Raw genomic sequence first — 16,270 nt, forward strand, 5'->3', positions numbered from 1 at the left:
CACCCTAACCACTAGGCCAATCGCGATTTAACGACTTTGAATAACTTTGTGTCATCAGCAAATTTAATTACCTCACTAGTTACTCCCATCTCTAGGTCATTTATAAATATGTTAAAAAGCAGCGGTCCCAGCAAAGAGCCCTGGGAAACCCCACTAACTACCCTTCTCCATTGAGAATACTGACCATTTAACCCTACTGTCTGTTTTCTATCCTTTAACCAGTTAATCCACAATAGAACAATATCTCCTATCCCATGACTCTCCAATTTCCTCTGGAGTCTTTCATGAGGTACTTTGTCAAACGCCTTCTGAAAATCCAGATACACAATATCAACCGGCTCACCTTTATCCATATGTTTGTTCACCCCTTCAAAGAAATGCAGTAGATTGGTGAGGCAAGATGTCCCTTCACTAAATCCATGTTTGCTATGTTTAATTAATCCATGCTTATGTATATGCTCTGTAATTTTCTTGCATATAATAGTCTGTACCATTTTGCCCAGCACTGAATCAGATATCATCATCTGTATGGGCAACCCTATAAGAAGAGCAGTTCTATAATCACCAGAATATCAGAACAGTTTATAGCATTCAAAGCTTAATATGAGAACTATGTACCATATCATTCACCTGTGCCTTCAGCAATAAACAAGATATTTGACCTTAGTTTCAATATTAATGAAGTAGTCATTCAATTATATCCTAATGACATGAAAACTCAACATTTTTAAATATTAGAAAATGTATTTTTGGTTTAAGGATTATGTTTATTCTTCTCACTGGTACAACATTTCTTTGCAGACAGTCACAATGTTACAATAGCATTTTTTTTTCCAGACACCTCGTACAGAGTGGGTCCTTAATTGGCCTGGTCAAGTGACTATTGCTGGATGTCAGACTTTCTGGACACAGGAAGTATCAGATGCACTGGAAGCTGGAAATCTGTCCTCTGAACTCTTTCCACAACTTAGCAAACAGGTAGGCACCACATACCCATAGACTTTGCAGCTGCATGTTCTGCTGGCAAATTTTGCTGGAAAACAACACGTGTACATTTGCAAATCAAATGTACGAATATCAGTAGTCTTTCAAGTCCTTCCTCAGTATTCCCGGTAGTGTCTCCTTCTGACTGAGCTAAATGTAATCATACTATTGAATCCCAAATGTACTGTGAGCCAAATAAATTTATCTGTTAACTAACTAGTTTACCTTGAGAAGTGGCTTGGATAGTTGCTGTCTAGCCTGATCTAGCATGGAACATTGCTAGCTTTTAAACAATGCTGCTTAAGGACAAATGTTTCAATTTATGTCCAGGCACGTAAGAGTATGTGATCACAAAATCTAAAGAGAGGATTTGGCATTGGATACCAACTTATTGACCAAAGTTTGTCTGAGGACACAGCCCAGCAATGGTGTGATTTATGAGGGAGCAGGTGCTCACTTTCAGCAAAAATAGAAAATAATTATAAAAACGTACTAAATGGGATCCAATACGTAAACTAATTTAAAAAATCTTGAAAATTCCAGAACAGTCATACCCCCTGTATCTAGAATATATTATCTGTTGCCTTATACAAAGAAAATTTCTGATCAAGTGGTAACGGAGGGGTCTGAGGTACCTTTTGATAATTTTAATTTGACACAGACAATAGAAGATGAAACCATTGGCGTCCAGGCTGTTACCTTGATTGTAGGCTTTCAGGCTCATTTTCGAAAGAGATGGACGTCCATCTTTCGACATAAATCGGAACAGGGACGTCCAATCGGTATAATTGAAACCCGATTTTGGACGTCTCCAACTGAAGTCCAAATTTCCTCTGGAGTCTGGAAGTCCAAATTTCAAGGGGCGTGTCGGAGGCGTGAAGGCGGGACTAGGGCGTGCCTAAGACTTGCACATCTTTGAGCCATAATCGAAAAAAGCAGGGACGTCCTAATGTAAAACTTGGACGTTTTCACCCAGACGTGTTTTTTTTTACAAATAAGGCACAAAAAGGTGCCTGAAATGACCAGATGACCACTGGAGGGAATCGGGGATGACCTCTCGTTATTCCCCCAGTGGTCACTAACTCCCTCCCACCCTCAAAAGCATCTTTAAAAATATGTCGTGCCAGCCTCAGATGTCATACTCAGGTCCATGACAGCGCATGCAGATCCCTGGAGCAGTTTTAGTGGGTACTGCAGTGCACTTCAGACAGGCGGACCTAGGCCCATACCCTCCCCCCACCTGTTACATTTGTGAAGGAAACAGCGAGCCCACCAGAAACCCACTGCACCCACATATAGGTGCCCCCCTTCACCTGTAAGGGCTATGGTAGTGGTGTACAATTGTGGGTAGAGGGTTTTTTTTTTTTGGGGGGGGGGGGCTCAGCACACAAGGTAAGGGAGCTGTGTACCTGGGAGCATTTTATGAAGTCCACTTCAGTGCCCCCTAGGGTGCCCGGATGGTGTCTTGGCATGTCAGGGGGACCAGTGCAGTACAAATGCTGGCTCCTCCCACGTCCAAATGGCTTCCATTTTGACTTTTTTGACATGGACGTCTTTAGTTTCGAAAATCGCCAAAAGTGAAAAACGTCCATGTCTAAGAACGTCCAAATCTAATGACGTCCTTGGTATTTTTGAAACAAAAGATGGACGTCCATCTTTTTTCGAAAATACGATTTTCCCCGCCCCGGATTTGAACGTTTTACAAAGACATCCAAATCCATAGACATTTCTTTCGAAAATGCCCCTCTTTGTGTTACAACAGATCATGATTGGATTTTGAAGATGTTTTTTCACCACAGAATTATTTTTGAACTACAAGATTAGAGTTTTTCCTGATGTTTCTAGAGAAACTCAGCAGAGGCGTAAATCTTTCTTGAAATTATGTCCTCGTGGTTTGCAGTTAGGAGGCATTTTTTGGCTTAATTTTCACTGCAAATGTGTGATTAAAATACAGTCAGTTAAATATGTTTTTTTTAATCCCGTCCATTTGGTAACCTTTTTGGACTTAAGCTGTCCTCTTCCCCCCTCCTCCTTTTGTTGGCACTTATCACATCTACTCTGTAATATATAATTTGCTTGGTTTTGGCTTTCTGCCTTTTCCTTTTTGGCAATATTCTCTTGAATTGTGCCTTGCCTCCTCTCAATTGTGAACTTTATATACAATTCTCTTTCTATTGATTTTCCTTGTTCTTATTTTGATTTATATAAGGAGGATATAGTTGGATTTGTATTAGTTAAATTGTCCTCATATGGGATTCCTTTTCTATGAGATATTGTACTTTTGTATACAAGAGTTTTCTTGTATATTGTGGTTCATTCACAAACTTATAAAGGACAATTCTATAAAAGAACACCTAATAAAAGCTTATTCTATAGAAGAAAGTAGTTGCCTATTTGTAAGATACTAGCATAATCAAGTATAGATGTGCATATGTGTTAGGCTTTTCATTTATACCAGTTACAGAGCTGGTGTAAATGTCCATGCCTAGATGCCAGAGATGTTCATGTAACTTATAGTATTCTACATATGTAAGTTGAATCCCACCCACATTCTGCTTATATTCCGCCTATCTGTAAAATACACACTGTGGCAAATATGCACATATTTACAAAATAGCACATACTGGATTTTGGACATTTATGTGCACACGTGCGAATAAGCCAATAATCTTATGCACATATTTGCGCATAAATGTTAGTATCTTCTTTATAAATTATTCTGTAGAGTTAAATATTCATAAACAATCACAAATGCATAACTTCATACATATAGAGCAGCATTTTAGGAAAAACAGTATCTGCCAAGATAGAGCCTGTACTAAAATTTGCGAAGAAATGGGTGTTTATGCATTGGTTAGATGTGGTCTGAGCATCCATTTTAGAAACCTAAACACCCAAAATATCAGTGGGTCAGAACAGTCGCAAAGGGGTCCTTTTACTAAGGTGTGCCGAAAAGTGACCTGCGCTAGTGTAGACATATGTATTGGATGTGTGCAGGTTCATTTTTCAGCACACCTGCAAAAAAGGCCTTTTATTTTTTGGCCAAAAATGGACGTGTGCAAAATGAAAATTGGCGTGTCCATTTTGGGCCTAAGACCTTACCACCACCTGGGATCGCTCAAGACATACATACACAGATAAGTGTTTTGAAAGTTCCTATAACAAATAGGACAATTTGCATTAAATTGTTGTAGTCAAGAAGACTTCCACTGATTTGATAGTGGTCACTCAATTGCACAAGTTTTTTTTAGTTAATTTTGAGCACATTAAGTTAAAAAAAGCAAAAAATTGATGCGGATGTTAAGGGATCGTCTATGATTAGAATTGTCGCATTAAACTGGCGGGCTAGCTGTTGATCTGAAGCGACGGTATGAGACTTCCCCTGAATACACTCATTGAGTGATCCGATCATCATATCTCTACCACTTTGTTTCTTTGTTGAGTTATATACACATATAAGGTAGAGTGCCGTTAAGAAGTTTAACAGTATCCCAGAAATAAGCAGTAGATTTTCTCAGGTCCACCTTATAAGTGGTTTATGGACTTTTTTTCAGGAAAATGCCCAAACCTTTTTTAACCCTGCTAGGCTAACTGCTTTTGCCGTATTCTTTGGTATTGAATTACAAAGGTTAATTACACATTGAGTGAAAAAGTGTTTTCTCTGATTTGTTTTAAACATACTATGAGCCCCTTAGTCCTTGTACTTTTTGAAAGAGTAAACAAGCAATTCACATTTACCCGTTCCACTCCATTCAAGATTTTAACTTTATACACTTCTATCATATTTTCCATCAGCTATCTCTTCTCCAACTTGAAGAGTCTCTTTAGCCTTTCTTTATAGGAAATTTGTCCCATCCCTTTTATCATTTTGATTGCCCTTCTCTGTACCTTTTCTAATTCATCTATATGTTTTTGAGATGCGGGGACCAGAATTGCAAACAATTTTTAAGGTGTGGTTTCACCATGGATTGATACATATGCATTATAATAGTCCCATTTGTTCTCCATTCCTTTCCATTATCCCTTACCAGTTTTTATTAGGGGAGGAGGAGGGGGGAGATAAATCACTGGGAGTTTAAAGGGGTAACCTCCTCTAATCCCTTCAATGGAACATGCTCAATACAAGCTTTTTTCTGAAACTTAGATGCCCAAGGTAGCAAGGTGTGAATCCCAATGTCTTTCTTTATGGACATAGATGTGTATTCCCCTTCTAAAAAGGAGAATACACATTTATTTTTTAAGGTCTGACCTAGTCCCACCCAAAACATGTCCAGACCACACCCCCTTGCCAGACAAATATATAATATAACTAGTATAAAAGGCCCGTTTCGGTAGGCAATGAAACAGGCTCTAGCAAGGTAATCCCCCCCTGCAGCGTCCTTCCTGTCTCCCCTGCCCCCCCTGCAGCCACCCATCTGGTCTCAGGACCCGCTCCCCACCAACCCTCCTCTGCCCCTGCAGCCACGCATGTGCAGCGGCCCTCCTCTCTCCCCTGCTCCCCCTGCAGCTACCCATGTCCAGTGACCCTCCTCTCCCCCTGTCCCCCCTGCAGCGTCCCTTCTGTCTCCCCTGCCCTCCTTTGCAGCCACCCATCTGGTATCAGGACCCCCTCCCCACCTCCCTCTTCCCTGCCCCCCCCCCGCAGCCATCCATGTCCAGCGACCCTCCTCTCCCCCTGCAGCCATCCATGTCCAATGACCCTCCCCTCCCCTGCCCCCCTCCAGCCACCCATGTCCAGCGACCCTCCCCTCTCCCCTCGGCGCATCATCCAAGCCCCTATCCCCCCCTCGGGCACATCAACCCCCTCGCCACCCGCAGCCGCCAATACTAACGCTGTCCAGCCGCTGCTGCGTCTCCTGTTGAGCAGCAGCGGCCGGTACAAAAAGAAAAAAGCCAAAAAAGATTTTAAACCTGAAACACGGCTCCGTAGACAGCCATCTCGCATTGGCTGTCATCTCTGCAGACGCTCCTCCTCTCCCCTCTGACGTCGCGGCGCTCCTCTAGGGTCTTCCTGCAGGGGCAGTGACGTGGAGGGGAGAGGAGGAGCGGCTGTAGTGACGACAGCCAATGCCAGATGGCTGTCTATGGAGCCGCGTTTCAGGTTAAAATTCTTTTTTTGGCTTTTTTCTTTTTGTACCGGCCGCTGCTGGTCCACAGGAGAAGCAGCAGCGGCGGCTGGACAGCGTTAGTATTGGCGGCTGCGGGTGGCAAGGGAGTTGATGTGCCCGAGGGGGGGGGGGTAGGGGCTTTGGTGATGCGCCGGAGGGAGGGTCTTGGGTGATGCGTCGAGAGGGGGTAGGGGCTTGGGTGCTACGCCGGGGCGGAGGGGCTTGGGTGTTGCGCCGAGGGGTGGGCACTGAGAGCTGATTGGTAGGCAGGGAGAGGAGTAGGGAAACACTCCTCCCCTCGCCTTGGAATCAGCTGTCAGTGACATCACTGACGTCAGTGCATTCTAAACTGCCTAGCAGACCACCTCCGAGGGAGCCACGGTACCAGGCACATTAGAACGTTGGAGGTGAGAATTATTATATAGGATGTAATATAAATCTGTGAATGCCATTCTCCGAGGACAAGCAGGCTGCTTGTTCTCACTGATGGGTGACGTCCTCGGCAGCCCCTCCAATCGGAATCTTCCTAGCAAAGTCCTTTGCTAGCTCTCGCGCGCCCGCGCGCACCGCGCATGCGCGGCCGTCTTCCCGCCCGAAACCGGCTCGAGCCGGCCAGTCTTCTTTCGTCCGCACTCGGTACGGCTGTGTTTTTTGCCGTGTTGAGCCCCGGAGAGTCGACCTCGCGCGTCCGTTATCTAATCGACGTGTTTTTTCTTCGGAAAAGTTTCTTTTCGTTCGGAAAGTGCTCCGGAAACCCCCTTGGGTTTCGTTTGCCCCTTCCCGTATTTCCAGTTTTTGCCCCGGTAAGTTTTCTTTCGTTGTCGGGGTAGGCCTCTTTTCGGCCTCGGTCGAGATTTTTCTCCCTTAAAGTTTTGGTGCTCCAAATTCGTCATTTCGGATTTTGACTTCGCCGGCGTGATTTTTCCGCCCATGACATCGAAGCCTTCCAGCGGCTTCAAGAAGTGCACCCAGTGCGCCCGGGTAATCTCGCTCACTGATAGGCACTCTTCGTGTCTTCAGTGTCTGGGGGCCGAGCACCGTCCCCAGAACTGCAGTCTGTGTTCCCTCTTACAAAGGCGGACTCAAGTAGCGAGATTGGCCCAGTGGAACGTTTTGTTCTCGGGCTCTTCGTCGGCATCGGCACCGGGGTCATCGTGTGCATCGACGTCATCAGCGTCCAGACCTTCTTCCTTGGCTGCCAGTGCATCGAGTGCATCGAGGCATCGGCCCTCTGCATCGGCGCCGAGACATCGGATAGCTGCATCGACGTCGGTGGTACCGGGACCTCGTCTCCTGATGTCGTCGGACGGTGGTGCATCGAGTGGAGTGCAGGTGAGGGCTGTCCATTCCCCTGCTGGTGGCGGTGAGCCCTCGGGTGGGTCTCCTCCTACCCTGAGGGCTCCTGCGGTACAGCCCCCCCGAGACCGACCTCCTTCGGCCTCGGCCCCGAGGAAGCGACGGCTGGATTCTACGTCCTCCTCGTCGGTGCCGGGGAGCTCCGGTGACATGCTTCGGAAGAAGTCGAAGAAGCATCGACACCGGTCCCCTCCCCGCGTCGGCACCGAGAGCTCTGGGTCGCCGAGGGAGTCGGCACCCAGCAGGCATCGGCACCGAGAGGACCGCTCACCCTCTGTTCAGGAGGTGTCGATGCGCTCCACTCTGGACAGCCCGGAACAGCCTCCACGCCCGGAACAGGTTCTGACGTCGACGCCTGCATCGACCTCCATGCCTTTCTCTGCAGCCGCTCTGAACGAGAGCCTCCGGGCCGTTCTCCCAGAGATTCTGGGAGAGCTGTTGCGCCCTACCCCTCCGGTACCGGCGGTGCTTGCGCCTCCGGTACCGTCGAGCGTGGCGCCGGCTGGCCCATCGCCCGGGGTGAGGTCCCCGATGTCGGTACCGCGTGCGGTGCCGACTGCGGCCACCTCCCAGGAGGGCTCCCCGACTACGTCGGCGGAGGGAGCTTCGCCGATGCGGGCGAGGGAGTCTACCTCTCGACGCCCCCATCGTGGACGTGGCTCCACGGAGTCGAGCCGGGCACGGTTGCAGACGCAGGTCCGTGAACTTGTGTCTGACACCGAGGGTGAGGCCTCGTGGGAGGAAGAAGAAGACCCCAGATATTTCTCTGACGAGGAGTCTGAGGGTCTTCCTTCTGATCCTACTCCCTCTCCTGAAAGACAGCTTTCTCCTCCCGAGAGTCTGTCTTTTGCTTCCTTTGTCCGGGAGATGTCTACGGCCATCCCCTTCCCGGTGGTTGTGGAGGACGAGCCCAGGGCTGAAATGTTTGAGCTCCTGGACTATCCTTCTCCACCTAAGGAAGCGTCCACTGTTCCCCTGCACCATGTCCTCAAAAAGACATTGCTGGCGAACTGGACCAAGCCTTTAACTAATCCCCACATCCCCAAGAAGATCGAGTCCCAGTACCGGATCCATGGGGACCCAGAGCTGATGCGCACTCAGTTGCCTCACGACTCTGGTTGTGGATCTGGCCCTAAAGAAGGCTAAGAGTTCTAGGGAGCATGCTTCGGCGCCCCCGGGCAAAGACTCTAGAACCTTAGACTCCTTTGGGAGGAAGGCCTACCATTCCTCTATGCTCGTGGCCAAAATTCAGTCTTACCAGCTCTACACGAGCATACACATGCGGAATAATGTGCGACAGTTGGCGGGCTTGGTTGATGCTCTTCCCCCTGAGCAAGCCAAGCTTTTTCAGGAGGTGGTCAGGCAGCTGAAGGCGTGCAGAAAATTCCTGGCCAGAGGAGTTTATGACACTTTTGATGTTGCGTCCAGGGCCGCTGCTCAAGGTGTGGTGATGCGCAGGCTCTCATGGCTGCGTGCCGCCGACCTGGAGAATAGAATCCAGCAGCGGATTGCGGACTCGCCTTGCCGTGCGGACAACATTTTTGGAGAAAAAGTCGAGCAGGTGGTAGAGTCTCTCCACCAGCGGGACACCGCATTCGACAAGTTCTCCCGCCGGCAGCCTTCAGCTTCTACCTCTACAGGTAGACGATTTTTCGGGGGAAGGAAGACTGTTCCCTATACTTCTGGTAAGCGTAGGTACAATCCTCCTTCCCGACAGCCTGCGGCCCAGGCTAAGCCCCAGCGCGCTCGCTCTCGTCAGCAGCGTGCGCCTCAGCAAGGCCCCGCGGCTCCCCAGCAAAAGCAAGGGGCGAGCTTTTGACTGGCTCCAGCAGAGCATAGCCGACATCCAAGTGTCAGTGTCGGGCGACCTGCCAGTCGGAGGGAGGTTGAAAGCTTTTCACCAAAGGTGGCCTCTCATAACCTCCGATCAGTGGGTTCTGCAAATAGTCCGGCAAGGATACACCCTCAATTTGGCCTCCAAACCTCCAAATTGTCCACCGGGAACTCAGTCTTACAGCTTCCAGCACAAGCAGGTACTTGCAGAGGAACTCTCCGCCCTTCTCAGCGCCAATGCGGTCGAGCCCGTGCCATCCGGGCAAGAAGGGCTGGGATTCTATTCCAGGTACTTCCTTGTGGAAAAGAAAACAGGGGGGATGCGTCCCATCCTAGACCTAAGGGCCCTGAACAAATATCTCGTAAAAGAAAAGTTCAGGATGCTTTCCCTGGGCACCCTTCTCCCCATGATTCAGCAAAACGATTGGCTATGCTCTCTGGACTTGAAGGATGCCTACACACACATCCCGATACTGCCAGCTCACAGACAGTATCTGCGATTTCAGTTGGGCACACGCCACTTCCAGTACTGTGTGCTACCCTTTGGGCTCGCCTCTGCGCCCAGAGTGTTCACAAAGTGCCTAGCTGTGGTAGCAGCGGCACTTCGCAGGCTGGGAGTGCACGTGTTCCCATATCTCGACGATTGGCTGGTGAAGAACACGTCCGAGGCAGGAGCCCTGCAGTCCATGCAGATGACTATTCGCCTCCTGGAGCTACTGGGGTTTGTGATAAATTACCCAAAGTCCCATCTTCTCCCAGTGCAGAAACTCGAATTCATAGGAGCCCTGCTGGATTCTCGGACGGCTCGCGCCTATCTCCCAGAGGCGAGAGCCAACAACTTGTTGTCCCTCGTCTCGCGGGTGCGAGCGTCCCAGCAGATCACAGCTCGGCAGATGTTGAGATTGCTGGGCCACATGGCCTCCACAGTCCATGTGACTCCCATGGCCCGTCTTCACATGAGATCTGCTCAATGGACCCTAGCCTCCCAGTGGTTTCAGGCTGCTGGGGGTCTAGAAGATGTGATCCACCTGCCCACGAGTTTTCTCGAATCCCTGTATTGGTGGACAATCTGGTCCAATTTGACTCTGGGACGTCCTTTCCAAATTCCTCAGCCACAAAAAGTGCTGACAACGGATGCGTCTCTCCTGGGATGGGGAGCTCATGTCGATGGGCTTCACACCCAAGGAAGCTGGTCCCTCCAGGAACGCGGTCTACAGATCAATCTCCTGGAGTTGCGAGCGATCTGGAACGCTCTGAAGGCTTTCAGAGATCGGCTGTCCCACCAAATTATCCAAATTCAGACAGACAACCAGGTTGCCATGTACTATGTCAACAAGCAGGGGGGCACCGGATCTCGCCCCCTGTGTCAGGAAGCCGTCAGCATGTGGCTCTGGGCTCGCCGTCAAGGCATGGTGCTCCAAGCCACATATCTGGCAGGCGTAAACAACAGTCTGGCCGACAGGTTGAGCAGGATTATGCAACCTCACGAGTGGTCGCTCAACTCCCGAGTGGTGCGACAGATCTTTCAAGCGTGGGGCACCCCCTTGGTGGATCTCTTCGCATCTCGAGTGAACCACAAAGTCCCTCAGTTCTGTTCCAGGCTTCAGGCCAACGGCAGACTGGCATCGGATGCCTTCCTCCTGGATTGGGGGGAAGGCCTGCTGTATGCTTATCCTCCCATTCCTCTGGTGGGGAAGACTTTGTTGAAACTCAAACAAGACCGAGGCACCATGATTCTGATTGCTCCTTTTTGGCCGCGTCAGATCTGGTTCCCTCTTCTTCTGGAATTGTCCTCCGAAGAACCGTGGAGATTGGAGTATTTTCCGACCCTCATCACGCAGAACGAAGGGGCTGTTCTGCATCCCAGCCTCCGGTCCCTGGCTCTCACGGCCTGGATGTTGAGAGCGTAGACTTTGCCTCTTTGGGTCTGTCAGAGGGTGTCTCCCGCGTCTTGCTTGCTTCCAGGAAAGATTCCACCAAGAGGAGTTACTTCTTTCTGTGGAGGAGGTTTGCCGTCTGGTGTGACAGCAAGGCCCTAGCTCCTCGCTCTTGTCCTACACAGACCCTGCTTGAATACCTTCTGCACTTGTCTGAGTCTGGTCTCAAGACCAACTCTGTAAGAGTTCACCTTAGCGCAATCAGTGCATACCATTACCATGTGGAAGGTAAGCCGATCTCGGGACAGCCTTTAGTTGTTCGCTTCATGAGAGGTTTGCTTTTGTCAAAGCCCCCTGTCGAGCCTCCTACAGTGTCATGGGATCTCAATGTCGTTCTCACCCAGCTGATGAAACCTCCTTTTGAGCCACTGAATTCCTGCCATCTGAAGTACTTGATCTGGAAGGTCATTTTCTTGGTGGCAGTTACTTCCGCTCGTAGGGTCAGTGAGCTTCAGGCCCTGGTAGCCCAGGCTCCTTACACCAAATTTCATCATAACAGAGTAGTCCTCTGCACTCACCCTAAGTTCTTGCCAAAGGTCGTGTCGGAGTTCCATCTGAACCAGTCAATTGTCTTGCCAACATTCTTTCCCCGTCCTCATTCCTGCCCTGCTGAACGTCAGCTGCACACATTGGACTGCAAGAGAGCATTGGCCTTCTACCTGGAGCGGACACAGCCCCACAGACAGTCCGCCCAATTGTTTGTTTCTTTTGATCCCAATAGGAGGGGAGTGGCTGTAGGGAAACGCACCATATCCAATTGGCTAGCAGATTGCATTTCCTTCACTTACGCCCAGGCGGGGCTGGCTCTTGAGGGTCATGTCACGGCTCATAATGTTAGAGCCATGGCTGCGTCGGTAGCCCACTTGAAGTCAGCCTCCATTGAAGAAATTTGCAAAGCTGCGACGTGGTCATCTGTCCACACATTCACATCTCATTACTGCCTGCAGCAGGATACCCGACGCGACAGTCGGTTCGGGCAGTCAGTTCTTCAGAACCTGTTTGGGCTTTAGGATCCAACTCCACCCCCCGAGGGCCCTGTTTGTTCTGTTCCAGGCTGCACTCTCAGTTAGTTGGTACATTTTTTAGGTCAATCTCAGTTATGTCCTCGCCGTTGCGAGGCCCATTTGACCATGGTTGTTGTTTTGAGTGAGCCTGGGGGCTAGGGATACCCCATCAGTGAGAACAAGCAGCCTGCTTGTCCTCGGAGAAAGCGAATGCTACATACCTGTAGAAGGTATTCTCCGAGGACAGCAGGCTGATTGTTCTCACAAACCCGCCCGCCTCCCCTTTGGAGTTGTGTCTTCCCTTGAAGTGTATTGTCTTGCTACATACTGGACTGGCCGGCTCGAGCCGGTTTCGGGCGGGAAGACGGCCGCGCATGCGCGGTGCGCGCGGGCGCGCGAGAGCTAGCAAAGGACTTTGCTAGGAAGATTCCGATTGGAAGCGCTGCCGAGGACGTCACCCATCAGTGAGAACAATCAGCCTGCTGTCCTCGGAGAATACCTTCTACAGGTATGTAGCATTCGCTGTTTATGCAACCTAAAACCTGAATAGTGCTTCTAAATAAGCACCATAATATTATATGCATATTCAGCAATAGTATTCGTTTAAGTGCCACCAATAAATTTCCACAGACTCTGTATGTCAGCACTTATACAAATAGTGGCAGCATAAGTTTTTTTGTAATGAGTTTTAAACATTGCCAAATGTTAACTATTTTTGTGGGGGAAATTTTAAAATGTACTGAGTTAGGAAGTTATCAAGGTGTGGTAAAAGGTTGCCTTTTACTGCACTTTGATTTACTGCGGTAGTCAGCAACCTGTGATATTTCCACAGGTTAATGTCTAGCATGGTAAATGATTAATACTGCTTGTAAGCCATCCCACACACAGCGCTATTCTAGCGGCCTGAAGCCACAGTCTGATCCCAGCTGGAGTTTAAAGGAGCTGCTGTATAAATACGCCCCCCCCCCCCGATCAAATCCTCCCTGAGAAATTCCACACCCCCTGATTAAGCCCCCCTCCAATTAAGAACCTTTTAAGAAGCCCTGCACCCCCCCCCCCAAAAGGTTCAGAGCCCCCCTTCCTCCTCTCCCACCCCCACATGTGGCAATACCCCTAAAGGGGCGGCCATGTACCTCATTAGTGGCTTCTAGGGAGTCATGTTTCCTTAAGGGCTAAGTAATCTGACTTAAAGCCCTAACTCTGCTTGATAACTACCTTCCTTAATACTGTAAACATTTAGCCACTGACTCTAGGGAGAGTAAGCGGATTTCATCTAGCAGGGCTGTCTGATTCTTAGGGTTTGCCAGACAAACAATATTTTTATGAAACACGAGATCTTGTCAAAATAAATTGTTTCTTGCATGGTTTTGACAAACTTTGAAAGATTGACCTATTTGTATTGCATCTATTTTGCTATAATTTGCTTAATTATAATATGTTATATTACTACTAATTTGTTTGTTATCTATAACATCAATTAAAATTTAACATTTTAAAAAACCCAGTCCACATTGTTAGTTACAAGTCTCTTTGCTTACATAGCTGAGTGACTTGGTGGCTTTGGTTCGGGGAAAACTGTCCCGAATGCAACGAGCAGTGTTATCGGCTCTGATTGTAATTGAGGTTCATGCCAAAGATGTTGCAGCCAAGCTCGTTGAAGAAGAAGTGAATAGTATCAATGATTTTGAGTGGATCTCCCAGCTCAGGTATGGAACAGATCTTTGCAACCAACATTGTCTAAAAAGATTCTAAGCATATTTTGACAAAAACATTCTCACAGACTGTGTAATGCAAGTATTATTCCACCTTTCTTTTGTTGTCTTGTATTAGAGAGGTGTGGTAGCTGTGTTAGTCCACTCTTAAAGGTTATCAATAGAAATCAAACAAAATAAAACATGGAAAAGAAAATAAGATGATACCTTTTTTATTGGTATCATTGTAATTCATTTGTAATTCATTAGAGTCTTTTATGTAGGCCATGTGTTGGGACCTTGGCATGATTCCCAGGTTATGCTTTTGTTCTTTAAGCAGACTGGGGCTGGTGTTGCAGAGGCAAAAACAACAAAAAGAAAATTGGACTGAAAAATGAAACAGGATTAAAACAGAAAACCAATATAAAATTGCCTATTGCAAAAATATACTACTACTACTTATCATTTCTATAGCGCTACTAGACGTACACAACGCTGTACACTTGAACGTGAAAAATATAAGGGAAAGGGAACTACAAGATCCATCACTTGCATTATACTGCTGTGAAAAGATCTTCTTGAAAGTAAAATCATGGGATAGCAGGCACCATCTTTGAAACTGGAGTCATGGACTGGTGAAAGGAGGACCACTGACCAACCTAAGTGTGGATGCCTTCCTGGGACAATCGCATGCAGTCAAGCTCAGTCAATTAAGCTGAATTTTCAAACTAACACTACAGTATTGCGGTGGGGAGAGTTTATTGATTGGATGAAATTTCCTTTTTTTTTTTTACACAATGCAATAAGAAAACAAAAAAGATTTGCACAACCACACTTAGGTTGGTTTGGGGGTTTTTACGACCGATGATTATAGAGAAGATCTGTGACCAGCAAGATTCAGCCACTTCAGTTTTGCAGCTGATGGTCACCATTTTCTGAGGTCTTTCCCCCCGATTTTTATTTTTTACGTTGTTAGCCTATACCAAAACATAAGCTCGCTTTTTGTTATATTTTGAGTATCTACCAAGTTACAGATTACCAATAGGAGGCTTACTGCTCTTTAACTTGTCGTTTTTGTTTAGAAGATCTTCCAGGTTCACAGAGATTTCTTTTAGTTCTTTCGTATCATCACCCTTAAATTAAATTTTTTGCACAGGTAGCTAGTTCCCTTATATCCTCCTCAGTTAAAAAACAAAAAAAAAGTAAAGAATTCATTTGGGAGAGGGGGAATTATCATCGTGGACTATGGTTTATTTTACCACAAGTTGTGCTATTTTAGCACTGAGTCTCATTTCATCTCATTTCATAAAATGGGACCCTTTGCTAAAATATCACAGCTTATGGTAAAATAACCCATCTTAGCAGTATCCCCACATTGATAACTCCCCCCTTCCTTAATCTCTGTGCTATGGCCTTGTCCTCCTTGAGTTCTCCTTTCACTCTTTGATGATCTAATGGTCCAACTGTCTCCCTCATAGGCTTTCTGCTTTTAATGCACCTGAAAAAGCTTTTGCTATGAGTAATTAAACTCATTGCCAGAGAATGTGGTAAAAGCAGTTAGCTTAGCAGGGTTTTTAAAAAGTGTTGGATAACTTCCTAAAAGACTCTTATCTGTCCCTACACTCCTCCCGGGAACTCTGTTCATTGGGTAAATCTCTCTTATCTGTACCTTTCTCCTCCACTGCTAACTCCGTTCCTATTATCTTGCTGCACTGTATGCCTGAAATAGACTTTCTGAGTCAGTACATGAAGCTCCATCTCTGGCCGTTTTTAAATCTAGGCTAAAATCCCACCTTTTTGATGCTGCTTTTAACTCCAAACCCCTATTCACTTGTTCAGTACCAATGTCTGTTTTATCATTCCCATCTTAGTAATTCTCTTATCCCTTATTTGTCCTGTTTGTCTGTTCTGATTAGATTGTAAGCTCTGTGGAGCAAGGACTGTCTCTTACATGTTCAAGTGTGCAGCGCCGCTATGTCTAGTAGCGCTATAGAAATGATAGGTTCTAGTAGAAGTAGTAGTAAAAGCCCATAAGCCATTACTAAGATGGAATTGGGGAAAATCCACAGTTTATTTCTAGGATAAGCAGCATAAAGTGTATTGTACTGTTTTGGGATCTTGCCAGGTACTTGTAACCTGAATTGACCACTGTTGGAAACAGGAAGCTAGGCTTGATGGACCTTTGGTCTGTCCCAGTAAGGCAACACTTATGTTCTTATGTTCTTAACTATGTCTGCATTATATTTATTTATTTATTTATTTATTTGAAACATTTGTATCCCACATTTTCCCACCCATTAGCAGGTTCAATGTGGCTTACATAATACCGTAAAGGCGATTGCCAAGTCTGATAGATG

General features: G+C 47.2%; 1 protein-coding gene across 1 annotated transcript in view; it reads left to right on the plus strand.

The window, feature by feature from the left end:
* Positions 1-16,270, plus strand: part of DNAH1 (dynein axonemal heavy chain 1) — a 799,478-nt gene that overhangs the window by 315,322 nt on the left and 467,886 nt on the right. The window contains exons 26-27 of the mRNA XM_030205737.1: positions 838-978; positions 13,765-13,928. Coding sequence (XP_030061597.1) covers positions 838-978; positions 13,765-13,928 — 305 coding nt within the window. The remainder of the gene's footprint in view (positions 1-837; positions 979-13,764; positions 13,929-16,270) is intronic.

The sequence above is a fragment of the Microcaecilia unicolor genome, chromosome 6 (genome assembly GCF_901765095.1).
Source record: "Microcaecilia unicolor chromosome 6, aMicUni1.1, whole genome shotgun sequence".
Taxonomy (NCBI): domain Eukaryota; kingdom Metazoa; phylum Chordata; class Amphibia; order Gymnophiona; family Siphonopidae; genus Microcaecilia; species Microcaecilia unicolor.